The sequence below is a fragment of the Camelus dromedarius genome, chromosome 5 (assembly GCF_036321535.1).
Source record: "Camelus dromedarius isolate mCamDro1 chromosome 5, mCamDro1.pat, whole genome shotgun sequence".
NCBI classification, from domain to species: Eukaryota; Metazoa; Chordata; class Mammalia; order Artiodactyla; family Camelidae; genus Camelus; species Camelus dromedarius.
This window is the reverse complement of record NC_087440.1, coordinates 953,182-967,869: the sequence shown is the minus strand read 5'-3', so window position 1 is coordinate 967,869 and position 14,688 is coordinate 953,182. Positions and strand designations below refer to the sequence as shown.

At 38.3% G+C, this 14,688-nt stretch overlaps 1 protein-coding gene across 1 annotated transcript in view; it reads right to left on the bottom strand.

Moving 5' to 3' along the window:
• Positions 1-14,688, bottom strand: part of TRIP4 (thyroid hormone receptor interactor 4) — a 46,843-nt gene that overhangs the window by 3,857 nt on the left and 28,298 nt on the right. The window contains exon 12 of the mRNA XM_031452838.2: positions 2,267-2,369. Within this exon, the coding sequence (XP_031308698.2) occupies positions 2,267-2,369 (103 nt within the window). The remainder of the gene's footprint in view (positions 1-2,266; positions 2,370-14,688) is intronic.

Below are 14,688 nucleotides of genomic sequence, written 5' to 3'. Positions count from 1 at the left end.
TAAAAGTTTGCAAGTGAGAGATTTTGAATTTGGAATATATTTCTCAAAGAACTAATCTATAAAAAGTGGCTAGGTTCCTAAGCCATCCCACAAGAAAAAATATTTAAGGCACAGAGCTGTAACTGAAGTAAGTATTAATATCATTAATACCACGGAACTTAGCCACTTCATGTAACAATATTCTAGAAGAAAATGTGAAGCATTCCAAATTAAAAGCCAAGTATGTGATTTCCCCTATGGCAGTGGTATTAAAGACTTTTCCAGCTGTCACCTACTGGAGGTGGCCACTATGGCCTAAGGGAAGGAAGTTCTGACAGAGTGTAAGGTTTTTAAAGATAGTAAAGAGGAATGAAGGAAAAAGGAATGAGGAATTATAGGAAACAGAAACTACACACAAGACTAAATCCTCAGGTAGGCTGGCTCCCCCTTTAGAAATTTTCTGAGACACACAGGGATTGGTCAATCTATTCTCCCCCTCCCTCCTACTACCTATTCTTTGCGACCCACGTTTCACTGTGTCTGGTCTACCAAGGAAGAAGCTCCAGTCTCACAATTTCTCTCCAGCCCTGCTGTGCCTGAAATAAGCACACAGTCCATTTTGGCTTTTTAAGGCTTTTAACCAACAGAAACAACAGGGAAAAGCTCTGTCCTGAGACCATCACTCTCCCCCACCCCCTATTAAACCTTGTGGTAAAAAACGAAGGCCGTATGTGTGCTGAAGGTGGGTCTCTGGGTAGAGAAAAGTACTGAAGTGAAACATTTCAGAGAAGTATAAAAACTCTGTTTACACAGAACATTTTCTCACAGGAGCTTAAGCAGCAGATGAAAACCAAGATAGGGGAGGAAGCTAAGAAAATGTAACTGGGACTAAAGATCAAGCAGCCGTGGGTCTGGGAGAAAAGACCAACCACATTTTCCTACCACCAGTGTTGCCATCAGTGCCTACAGTAAGGTAAGAATGGAACAGAGTAAGAAGGGGTAAAACTCCACAACCAAAAAAGAGGAAGAGGAAATGGAGGCTTAAATCTTAAATAGTGGAGAAGAAGGAAAAACAATTTCCAGGGCCACTTGGCGACCAGCTGGGGTACAGTTTGAAGCAAATAATTTGTGTACGAATTTTCTGAGTTGCAGGAATCTCAGGAGCATTTTTCATAAATCATGAGGGTTGTCTGAATTTTGCAGTAAATACATATTAATCTAAATTCATACTCCAAAAATTTCATTTTGTGATCAAAAACAGTATTATCCATAGCAGTCAGCTAACCAACAACATCAGTATCTCTTGGGAGAGGGCTCAGGAACCTGTGTTCTAACAGTTCTCTAGGTGATTTTTATTTACATTACAGTTTGAGTAGTACTTCTCTGCAGAACGGCTTAATAAAATAGCTGGTCCCCAAGGTACAGGGCGAGGTGGTATTGTGCACAGATCAACAACTATACATGCCCCGGAATCGTCCAGGTCACACAGTGCGAAAGCAACGTCACAGAGGCACAAAACCGCAACTGACATGAGCAAATGGGAGAGTTGCTGATGTTGTTTTTAAAAGGAAGTTAGGCAGAGACGGCATCACTGTATGTTTCTTGAGATTGCTTGGAAACAGAAGCGGCTGCTGTAGGACTAGACAGAGGAAGTGAAGTTGGGAGTTGAAGAGTCGGAAGTTGAAAGAGTAAAAGTCAACAAGCACTTTCTAAGAAGTGAATATGCAGAGGATACTATTATCGCAAACTCAGAAAAGCAGGAGCTTCAGAAAAGGAAATACCAAGAGGTTTCAAAAAGAGGATGAAAAGCAAGAGGGCTAGAGCAGAGCTCTAGGAACCAGTAATCAAGAGAATAGTGGGAAGTGGTGCCTCCAAAACAGACACTCAAAAATAGACATTTAAAAAGTTAGGTCTTATTCTTGGATTGAATATTGAGGAACAATAGATAAATGACAATGCTGCCACAGGCACTGGCTTAATACTTCCTTTAATGAGCGCAGTACAGTGGAGCAAACATTCTCGTTTGGCTGAAAAAATAGGATTTCAACTGTAATGGGTTCCTAAATGGAAGTTTATAGAGTGATGCACTCACATACCAATAACTTTGGAAAGGCTATACTGCAGTTAACCTTACATTAAAGTTATTGCTAAACAGAATTTTATTAATCTTCCAAATAGTTGAGATGCCATAGAACAGGGTAAAAAGAGAGGAAAAAATTTAAAGTTAAACAAGTGAGATTAAGACAAAGAGCAAAATAAAATTAGACCATTGAAGCTTGTGACTTACAGATTTTTGGATTTCCTTTAATAGGAAACTTCACAATCATTTCCTGGGGATTTGCGCAGATGAAAACAAATGGAGAATCAGATTCTTGACTCATGTCTGGATACTGTGAAATATAAAAATAAAAAGTTCAGGCTAGTTGGGACAAATTTTGAATTTCAAGGAGCTCAAAGGATGTCCCAGAATCCACCTCCACATTCTAATGATATAGTACACTCCATTTCACAGGCAGGTGAAGAGGATTATGCTCAACAAGCAAGAAAAAACCTTCAACTTTCCCCAGGCTCTAGCATAGTATTCTTATACAGTCCTTGGCCCACCATTTGTGACATCCTATAATGGAAATAACTTCTTAAAAAAATGCTTGACATCTTCACAGAAGAATCAAAACTGACTACTCTTTCAATATAAGTGACTGTGAGTTGGGAGATTCAGGGGTCTCCTTCAGGAACATCAGGAATCCTCAGATTCAACTCAAGGGAACCAGTGGAAGATTTAAGAAAAATAGAACATTTGTGGAAATTCTGCCAGAAACAACCAACAGAGCCCTTCTCTCACTAAAGGGAAGGAAGATGATTCATTCTTAAAGGTATGAACACACCAAAGCTGTTTTGCTGGATGCATTCCAGACTTAGGGTGAGAAGGTAACTAGTAGAGCAAATTGGAAAATAATTTAGAAGCCTCCTTCGGATCTCGTATCACAGAACAGATCTGTGTGAACACTTAGGACTTTTACTCCTTCTACAAAGACAGACAGAGAACATGGAGCAAGACTATCTGGCCATATAATCATAACTTCAGGAACAAATGGGGCTTGGCAGAAAGTGCTCTCTAGCAATGCCCGACTGACCTGGTGTTTCATTATTTCCTATCTTGGGACGTCTCGTGTTTGTCATGTTCGATAAATAAAACTCATAAGCTAATTATGACTATAGGTCAGACTTCATTACCCAAAGAGCCTTTCTCCTAGTAACTACCATCAAAAGTATGAAATTATTTTCCACTCTCATTCACCTGCTAAGATGTGTCTTCTGAAGATCTAAGGCTCTAAAGTAGAAATGGAGGTTTCAATAAAATCGTAAGAAAATTCAAATGTTTCTTTAACTAGTAGAAGCATAAACAGTTAAACTTCTTTACTCACCACTCTGACCTAGGTGGTAAGTAATACTGTGAAGAAAACAGAAGGGATTCTCAGTGGCTTTTAGACCTGCCCACATACCACAGCTTTTGTGGGGGACAGGTGTGGCGTGTACTTTGATAAAACACAGCTTAATATCAAGTATCAGCCACAATTATATTCACAGGCAGGGTCAAAATGTTCATGGTAGAAAAGAAAGCCTAAAGATGGAAGGGTAAACCTTCTTCTTTCCTTATCCCCTGGATCTTTAGAACTCAAAGAAAAGCAGGATCCAGCTATTAGTTCAGTATGAATAAAACCAGAGGCTGCCATCAAGATCTTTAAACCTAATTCTACAGAGGCCAAAGCAGCAACAGTCACAGTTCACATCTCTTCCATTTCCCTGCTCTCTCTTCTCTGTGTCATAGAGTGTCAAGGCAGAGGACAAAGCTGCCTGAACTTCACAGCAATACTTTTCCAAAACTGCAAGCCATTTCCCCTCTTTCTTCCACATGAATAAATGTTCTCTCTCTACTGGATCAAATGCATTAACAAACATACTATCTGTAATGTCTGCCATAAAACAAAAACTCCCCAGATGCTGCATACTCCTCCAGTTACTACCCCATTTTTCAGAGTCTCTTTATAAGAAAATTCATTAAGATTATCTGTACACCCTCCCTCAAATTCCTTTCCTTCTACTTTTCCTTGAATTCACTATAAACAGGTTTTCACTCCCATCACTCCACCTAAACTATTCTTGTAAAGGTCATCATTCATTTCCCTGCTGCCAAATCAAATGATCAATTCTCAGTTCTCATCTTATGCGACAGATGGAGAACTTGACAGAATTCTTCTCTCCCTCCCTCTTGAACGCATTCCTCATCTGGCCTCCAGGATACCATTCTCTTCCTGATTTTGCTTCTTCACTGACTGCTCCTCATATCCCCACCCTGTTGGAGTACTTCAAGAGTCAGACCTCAGACCTCTTCTCTCTCTACACTCACAACCTTGGTGATTTCCTTCAGTCTCAAAGTTAAAAAAATAAGGTCCTGAATTTGTAGCTATGAGAGGTGATGGAGAGAGGAGAGTGTGTTAACTAAACCTATTGTGGTAATCATTTTGCATTATATGGATCATATATCTAATCTTTATGTTGTATAACCTGAAACTAACACTGTGTTATATGTCAATTAAATTGCAATCAAACGAAAATAAAAAAAAGTCCTGGAAATGCAAGTCAATACCACAAAGAGATACCACTCTACCTTCACCAGGATGATTATTATAAAAACAAAAAACATGGAAAATAACAAGCATGGGTCAGGATGTGAAGAACTGGAATCCTCATGAACTGATGGTGTGAATGCAGAATGGTGCAATTGCTGTGGAAAACAGTTTTGTGGTTCTTCTAAAAGTTAAACATAGAATTACCATATGATCCAGCAATTCTAGTTCTAGGTATACACCCAAAGGAATTGAAAGCAGGGATTCAAATACTGGTACACCAATGTTTAGAGCAGCATTATTCACAAAAGCCAATCATTTTCACAATCCAAATGTCTATCAATAAATAGATGAATGGACCAACAAAATATAGCATATACATATAACGGACTATTATTCAGCCTTAAAAAGGAATGAAATTCTGACACATACTACAACATGGATGAACCCTGAAAATAAATTATGCTAAGCGAAATAAACCATACACAAAGGGATTCTACTTATATGGGGTACTTAGAATAGACAAAATCATAGTGAAAGAAAGTAGAATAGAGGTTACTAGGCGCTGGTGGGAGAAAGAAAGAGGAGTTGTTATTTAATTGGCACAGAGTTTCTGCTTGGGATGATGAAAAGTTCTAGAGGTGGATAGTGGTGATGGTTACATAACACTGAATGTATTTAATGTCCCCTGAGTTGTACACTTAAAAATGGTTTAAGTGTTAAGTTTTACGTTATGTATATGTACCACAGTAAAGATAAAATTAAAAAAAAAAAAAAAAGTCAAGGTCCTGGATTTCCTTCCCAAGCCTGCTCCTCTCTTACTCATCCCTTTAAAATAAATAAACAGCTATTCCATCCTTCCAGTTGTTCAGGCCAAAAAATCTATAACCAACTCACTGGGAAATCCTGTTAACTCTACCTTCAAAAGATATCCAGTATCTCACCACTTTAAGACTTCTATGACTACTTCCCTGGTCCAGGCCGTCACAATGTCTCCCTGGATTACCACAATAAACCCCTAACTGGTCTCTCCATTTCTACCATTAACCTCCCTCTTGTCCGTTCTCAACATAGCAGTCAGAGCTATTTTTTTTTTTTTAAATATATCAGATCAGGTCACTCCTCTGCTCATAACTCTGCAATGGCTTTTCATCTCAGAATAAAAGCCTAAGTTCTCACTATGACCTACAGGTCCCTAGACAATCTGGCCCCATTTCCTCTCTGAAGCCTTTTCTTATTACTCTACCCCAACTTTTTACTCCAGCCACAGAGGCTTCCTTGTTGTTCCTGCTTCTGGATCTCTGCACTTGCCCACCCCCTTTTCCTGGGACTTTCTTCCTGCTAGGTATCTATATGGCTTCCTCTCTCTTTCTTCAGAATCTTGTTTAAATGTCAACTTCATAGTGAGTCTTCAGGCACACTTAATCCTCAACTCCTACCTTAATTTTCTTCTATAGCACTTGCCATCATCTGATACTATATAATTTACTTATTTAAATTGCTTAATTTGGACTTCCCTTACCAGGATGAAAGCTCCATGAGGGCAGGGATTTTTTGCCTGTTTTGTTGACCCCTTAACACCTAGAATCATGCCTGGCACACAGCAGGCAATCAATAAATATTTGTTGGATGAAAGAACAAGAAATTTAACAACTTGTGCATTTATATTATCTTAACCATGCTAAATACACACGTGCTGGGAGCTGGACACTCTTAGAACTAAACTCTGGATAAAACAGGTGTTATTCTGTAATCTGTTATCCCTAAGCTAAATTAGAAATTTTGTGTCTTGGCAGGTGGCCAATAAGGCCCTGTGTTTAATAAAAACTACCCTGACATATATTAACAGAGTAAGAAATGTCAAATAATGGGAAAAATGATGGATAAATGAAATTACAGAACAAGAGGTCCGCTGTTCATTCATGCCTCACAATAAAGACAACAGCTAAAATCAACTTTCCCAACTGAATCCTTAAATCCAAGTTTCCTGTGAATATCCCTTTCCCAAGCTCCATCACTAAACTTCAGGAGACTTATAAGAAACAGAACTGAAAAGCAAAGAAACCTATGAAGAATAAAGAAAAGTAAGGCCTATGTATTGGGAGAAGGGTTTATTTTTCATGGTAAAATGCATTAAAGTCATCTTGGCAGAGCCTCAGTGCCTCCAAGAAAGCATAATCTCCCCAGTTAGTCTTGGACACTGCAGACCACATTAAACACCAACAAGTCAGAGACTTACCAAAGAGGAATTTTTGGTTTGAGAGTCAAAAGATAAAATGCGGCTGATGCAGAGAAAGAGTTAATTAAGAAAAGGAAGGTTCATACTTGTGAAGAACAGAGGTAAACTCTGGATGCCATATCCAACTTAGAAAGGATGCTAGATTAAGGGTCACTGAGGGAGCACAACACACAGCAAAGGGAATATGGGTTATAAGACCAAATAACTCAAAGCAACCGTTCAAGTTCAGCACCAGACTCCTCAGGACACTGCTGCTGTTCTTGCCTACAACAACATGATTCCTGGTTTCCAGCTTGATGAGTGGTGGAGGCGGGCTTACTTTCTTTCATGCCTCATAAGTTTCATAGCTGTCTAACACAACAGGTAATTAACTACTAAACAACCATTTTCTTCTCCTCTCCAGAGGAAAATTATTCACTAGTCATCTAGAAAACATTTCTCTTGCCATTTTTGTAAGAGACAAAAAAAGTTTAGCAGTTTTTGGCAACCACTACTGATTCAGAGCCAAGTGGGCATTTCCCCTAACTCTGCCAGCCTCTTTTTAATCCTTGGACTGAAATGATCAGATACTCCTAAACGATGTCACTCTTCATGAAAATCCCCAGATGACCTATATGTAAATCTTGTACCTGTCTCCAGAGGACTAACGGCTAAAGCAAACAGTTAAGAAACTCATTAACAAAGAACATATATTTGCTGTAGGTTTTCATGGTTTAAACTTTGGAGAACGAGACTGGACATGAAATCAGGCTCTGAAATCTAGTTAGCTGAAAACCAACTCCAAGAAGATTGAAGTGATAATATTCAGAAAGAGGGAAGGAAATGAGTCTGATAAAAAAGGCCACAAGCACAACAGATCTAAAGAAGCATATCCTGAAAGCAACTGTGTTCTCTGATAAATAGTTCTCATTTACATTTTCCTTCAAAGCAATTCAAGGTGTTCACAGGATAACTAGCACTGCGGGCCCCATGACACTGGACTGTAAGAGTTTTCTCACATCAGAGTAACATACTCATCAAAGTGGGATAGCTGAACTCCCACATACCAGTACCCAATTCAAATCATGGGCCTAGTATCAAATACAGAGAGTTTCAGCTCAATGCTCCATTCACATATGCAGGTGAGAGGAATAATGAAAAAGTAATATGCAGCTTTTGGGTCTTATAGCCATTTGTGGAAGATGATCTGGTTGAAGCCACACGGCACTGGTTTCGTGGTTTCTTCCTACTGACAATAAAATTCCTACTATGGCTTTCTGTGCCCTTTGGAATCCTATCTGTGCTGGAACCTCCACACACAAAAGAACCCAAGGACTTATATTTTCTCTAAAATTAACCTCATAGCTTTTCTGCTCTGATTCTTCAAGACCTAAATGGGAATCATCCATTCGTGGCAATTATTTTTGGTCTTTATTTTTATACAGCAGGCTTTTACATCAACCTAAACTAGTGAAAATCAAAAGAAAATTGCTCTTAATTAAAGATACTACATTATAAGGTCCTTAATCATTGAAATCTACCCTGAGACTAACACCTCAGAATGCTAAGATTCCTCTGGCATTAAGGGTTCTTCCAGTTTCAGATTTTTATCTACCAGTGGCTGGTCTGACTCAACTGAGGACAACTATTCTGAGGAAGAATTCAGAGAACCTTTGACATGAGTTGACATATCATTATCAAGTAATATATAGTGTTATTAACAGCAATAATGTCCCCTTATCAAATAACATGTCTTTTAGACATGGAAACAACCCAAATGTCCATTAATGGATGACTGGATAAAGAAGATGTAGTACATACACATAATGGAACACTACTCAGCCATAAAAAAGAATAAAATAATACCATTTGCAGCAACATGGATAGACCTGAAGATTGTCATTCTAAGTGAAGTGGACCAGAAAAAGAAAAATGCCATATGATATCACTTATATGTGGAATCTAAAAAATAATAATAAAATTAAAAAATAAGGACACAAATGAACTACTTATTCATAACTTATGTGATTGATTTCTTGAATATGTGTAAGCACATTTGACTGTCCTTTATGATTTGATTACTACATTCTGTTGATTCTTATTTTGTGGCTGGCTTTATTCCTTTGGTAACTATGTAAGTTTAAAAAGCTAAAGCTCTAATCTGTTTTTAGAAATGATGATCAGAACATATATGTAAACTAAAAAAAATGCAGTATATTGTAAATATGTATTTACATGCAATATTATGTCTATGTGCAGTCAAACTGTGATAATTCTACCTAATAAAACTGAAAAAGGAAAAAAAAAGAAGATAATGGGTTTAGTTTGAAAAAAACATGTCTTTTAGAACAAAATAGATTAAAATATTTTAAACAGTCCAACTGAAAAATCATAGAACTGCTTTTTATACAACAGTCACATACTACAGAACATCTCTCCTCTACCGCTACTATACAGATTTCCTTTGCCACAGCTCCTTTATTTTAAAAAGTCATTTACCTTAAAAGAAAATCTTGTTCCTCTGTATACCCTGTCTAGACTAACAGTACTATCATTCACCCAACTCACCACAGCCAGAAGCCCACCAAGTTTATCCCAGACTTCTTTCTCTCACCCTTCATATCCAATCAAATCACCAAGTCCTATAGACTTTACCTCCCAAATATTTCAATCATCTATTCCTTTCTTTCCAACTCAACTGCCAGAACACTACTGCAAGCCTCCATCATGCCTCCACCTGGACAAACAGGATAATTTCCTAAATCACCTACTTGTTTTCAGGCTTGCCCCATCGGGTCCAGCCTTCCTACAGCTGCCTGAACAATCTTTCTAAAATGTACATCTTACTATCTTATTATATCACTTATGTGGTTGCCCTCAGAATACAAGTCAAATTCCTTCAACACAGTATTTAAGGCTTTTCTTATATCAACCAACGCCTGCCTCTCAAAGTACTGTCACCACCATTTATTGAGCACCTACTATGTGCCAAGCATGTATCATGCTAGGATACTGGAGGTAAAAAGATGAATAAGACATAGATGGCTCCTAAAGGACTTACATGCAAACATATAATTAACAAAAAAATAGTTTAAAATGTAATAATAGAAACATGAACATAGTAGCCCAGAGAAGGAAGTGATTAATCCAAATGGCTGAGGTCAGGGAAGACTCTACACAGACAGTGACACCTGAGCTGTTTCAAAAGACGAATAGAACTCTCTTGGTGGACAAGAACATGGAGACATGATACAAGATGGTATATGGATGGAGATATAAAGTCTTCTTTCTCCAGGGACTGCCTTTTTTAGAAGCTGCCTTAACCTTCCCTGCCCTGCCTCCAGCCAAGGTGAGTCAGGAGTTAGATCCTCTCCTTTGTGCACTCCTTTGATCATATGATAATTACCATGGTTTAGTTTTCTTGTATCAGTCTCTTCTAGAAGACTGAAAAGATCGAGAGGGGATGAAATATATTGTTAAAACTGTGGATCCTTAATTTTTAGCACAGTGCCTGGCACATGACAGATGGTCAATAAATACTTGCTGAATGTGTGATTTTATATAATATTCTGAGCAATAAAGTTTTAAATTAGGAGATAATTTGCCACCTGGTTCATACAGTAAATTGGATAACAAACTAAGATGCCGTCAACAGATTGCAAGAAGATAGCAAGACTGCAAAGCTACAGCAGATTCCTTCTAGATCAAGCAGACTGCTTTCTAAGCCTGGGTTTATTTACAGATAAAGTGAAGGTGTGAAGGTGTCACATTGAGTGACTGACTCTACCTACATAAAACCTGACACCTGTTCCTCTTCCTGTCTAATTAGAACAGATTTAAAAAAATATATCTAACTTGGATGACAATTGCCTTCTCACTAGACATCCCACCTTCAGTCTCTCCACCGCAATCCATCTTTTACATTACTACCAGATTCATCTTCCTCAAGAAAGGCTCAGATGACCTTCAAAACTGACTAGAGAAAAATGTCTCACCTCCACAGCCTATCATTCAAAGCTATCTACCTTCTGACCACAACACACCTTCCCATTCAACAAATTGGTCTGCTATTATTCTCCAGTTATTCTCCATACAGAACCCATGACTTTCCACCTCACATTACACCCTCTGCTTAGAACACGCTTTTCTACCGCCCAAACAGGAAGCCTTGAACAGCAATCCCAATTTTACCATTTACTGACTATATGCAAGTCATTTTAGCTCTGAGTCTTAAATTCTCTCATTTCTAAAAGAAGGGTAATGATTCCTTGCTTGGAGTTGTTGTGAGGATTAGAAAATTACATACATAATAGGTCTGGCACATAATAACTGATCAAAAAGTGATAGATTTTATTATTACTATCCTTCAAGGCTAATTCAAAAGCCACATTCTTAATAAAGTCTTTTGGGATCCCTCCCAGCTGGAGGAGATTCCTCCCAAACTTGCCCTCCTTTAATTCCTCAGAGGCAGTCTTTACTTCTCTTAAGAGAGTTATCTTTGCTTTTTAGTTTGTATTTCATTGTACGTATCTTATCTGCCTAGTGGTCTTTCAGACTTTGTGGACAGAACCCATGGCTGATTCATCTTTTTGTTTCTCTTAGTGTCTAAAACAATGTCTGATTTATGGTAGGCGCTCAAGTAATTACTGATGAATAAAATACTTAAGAAAATCTTAAGAATTATGTGTTCATTTCCAGATGAAAAGTTAAACATGAAAGAATTTACATAAATGCACAGAAAAGTGTTAAATTTCCCTTTCTCTCTTCAAGATCAGTACAGCAGAAAGCATAATGCTTCCTGGATTACTTTTTTTTTAATGTACATGGTTTTCCTCAACTCATCAAGTGGGCACTTGATACCCAGGTTGCAAACAACTCTATAGACAGTCTGGTCTGACCTAGAAACTCAAGTAAATGTTCTAGTCTTCATGAGAACTCTGCAAATACATTCTCTGTTTCACTCAAATGAGCTGTGATATTAAAGACCTGCCTAGGGTTAGGCTAGTTGTTGCAGACATACAGTTCCCCTCTTTGTCAGGTCTCAGATCAGACCCCTTAAGGAATATACATACACTTTAGGTCTATGAATTGGCAGGTTTTCTCCATATAACAGAGAGAACGTTTTCACATATTTTCAAAGAGAATTTGGGGACTGCATTTTTCAATGCCAATGCCTGGTTTGAATACAGACTATCACTTCCTTCATTCTCTAATTTCTCACCTCTCAAACAATCCTTTTGTGAATAGAAGCTGATGATTTCCACACATGAAGTGCTATATGCAATCTTTCTGCAAATCTCTATTGCATGGACATTCTTATCTAAAAAGGAACAAGTAATACTCTCCTCCCCACTGGAAAACTCTAATTCTATTGCTGATGTCAATTATACAGGCACCCAGTAGCAGAAATGCTTCAGCATAATTCCTTCAGTACAGGATCTTGGCTATTACAAAAGCCCTAAGATCAAACGGACTAAAGGGTCAGTAAGCTGGCAGGAGAGGAATGGATTCAATACAGGAGAGGTAGAATAATCAGTGACCAAGGAGATAGCAGACAAATCAGATTTTTCTATCGAAGACAGAGATATAAATAGCACAAACCCAATACAGATGCATAGAAACAAAAGCCACCAACTCAACTTTTCTGTTCGAAAACTTGTTAGGTCTAGAGAACTGTTCAAACCACAGCTGCTAATGGTTATGGATTTGGCAATCAAAATGTCTGTGTTTAAAAAAAAAAAGTTTTAACTGCCTTACTACTGAGGTTACAAACCACAGCCTTGATGCATTGTTGCAGTCAACATCCTCCCTGCTGTTTTTGAGAGCTTACATCTGCTGTGGGCAGATAAAACCCTGGCAAGGCACGGGCTCCTTCCAGGGGAATACAGGAGAAGTTTTAACTAGATGACTCTCATCTACCTTTCTCTCCTGAGTTGAGCCTACAGCCTTTTCGGTATCACTCCTACCTTGTCTAGGTTGATCCCCTGCCATTACTCAAGAGGACTGACGGTCAAGCAGGATTTTTTTCTGGCACAAATCAGCCATGCCAGCCACATCACTCTTAGAAGATAACAGGAAGACGAGTTCTTAGCTCAGGGGAAAGCATTTTAAGCACATATTTTTTAAAGCCACTTACAGTGTAGTGCACTTGATTTTAAACAACCACTAATAAAACCTTTTCTTTCTTTTTTTTTTAAGGAACTAAATGATCTCACTATGCCAAAAATAGTGAAAGTTTAGTATATTTTAACTTATCAAAGAAAGGCCAAGAACAGCTATTATTCCTAAACTCTCAACTCATTCTTGAAAAAGCAAGAATAACACTGGTAAAACAGACTAGGCAATCACAGTACTTATATCAGAGAACTCTAGCTCAAACAGACACAGGTAGACTACCAAAGGTGCTTGAGACATTTTCCAAAAGACAGCCAAGTACCAAAGCTACAACTTTTGAAAGAGGTAAGATCCTTACCCAATAAATAATCTCCAAATATGGCTAATACCAATTCTGAAGACACTCATGTGCTAGCCTCACACACAGAAAAGAAATAATGGGAAAAGCCATAGAAAAGCTGACCACAGGAAAAATGGGTATGGGATTTCTGTGTCTGATGAAGTCTTGTAGCTTCTGGCATTTTGGGGTATTCTAATGTCATACACACATCAGGGAAATTCATAAGAAGAGCTGCCAGGACCTCCAGCTGGGAGCATATGGGAGAATTCCTTTACTTATATGTGCTGTCCTCAGCATCCTCTGTGTAAAAGACAGAATAAGCTCAAGGAGGACTACCATGCTGACCTGAAAGAGAGGTACCCCTGAGAACCCAGAAAGGTTTGTTTTGTTAAATAGATTTCTAATTCCTGTAAGCCTTGTGGTACTCCATACACTAGGATTACAGCTCCCTACCCTTCTCTACACAAATCTGTGGCAGAAAGATGACTGGCTAACTGTCTAGTTATTGAAATCATTTGACCTGGATCAAGTGGTGGCCTGATTAATTGACAAATGAGAAAGTAAAGCCAATCCCATCACCCACACTGCCAGATGCTCCTGGGTTCTCTTTTAGAATGCAAATAACCTAAGGAGAAAATATAATACATTAAGTTATATTAAGCTGTACCTGAGAGTCTGTAAAACTCAAAGGCCTACACCATGATAAGGAATTTTTACAATTATTACTTCTAGACTGAAAAAAAGGGAGGAGAGGAAAGAAGACCCTGAAAAACAAAATAGGCAAAAGATCCGCAAAAAGATAGGATAGGCACATTGGGGTGTGGAAAACAAAGGGACTCCACGTTTTGCCTGGGTCTGGATCAGGTACTGAGGGCAGAACAAAAGGGTTGGAGTCAAAATTCATACCAGAACACATGTACTGTACTCATACACATAAAGAAATTAGAAAAGGGCTGAGGAGGCAATCCCCAGGAAAATGAAAGGTAGAAAACTGGAAGGATAATAACTATTGGCTAAAATCTTTGAGGAATGGATAGAGAGTGAAATGGACCGGAGCAGTTTTTCTAAAAGGCAGACACTAATGGCAGTAATGAAAGGCAAAGGAAAGTCTGGAAAATAAAGAATTTATTGAGAAAATAAGCTAAAGGACATTTTTTTAAGCACAGTGGGGGAACCCCTATTACAAAAAGTAGCTATTCAAGAACAGGAAAACCATCTGGTTAGGTAAGACTCTTCATGCTTCAAGGATGGACCTTCTCATTCTGGATTCCTCCTAGCCTGAGCCTAATCAAAAAGGCTCTAAATTTCAAGAATTTTCCAATTAAGCTAAAGTCTTCCAGCTCCCTCTACTGTTCAAAAATGTACTTTAGTTGTGTCAGTTCAATCTTTAGCAATCAAAATTTTTTTAA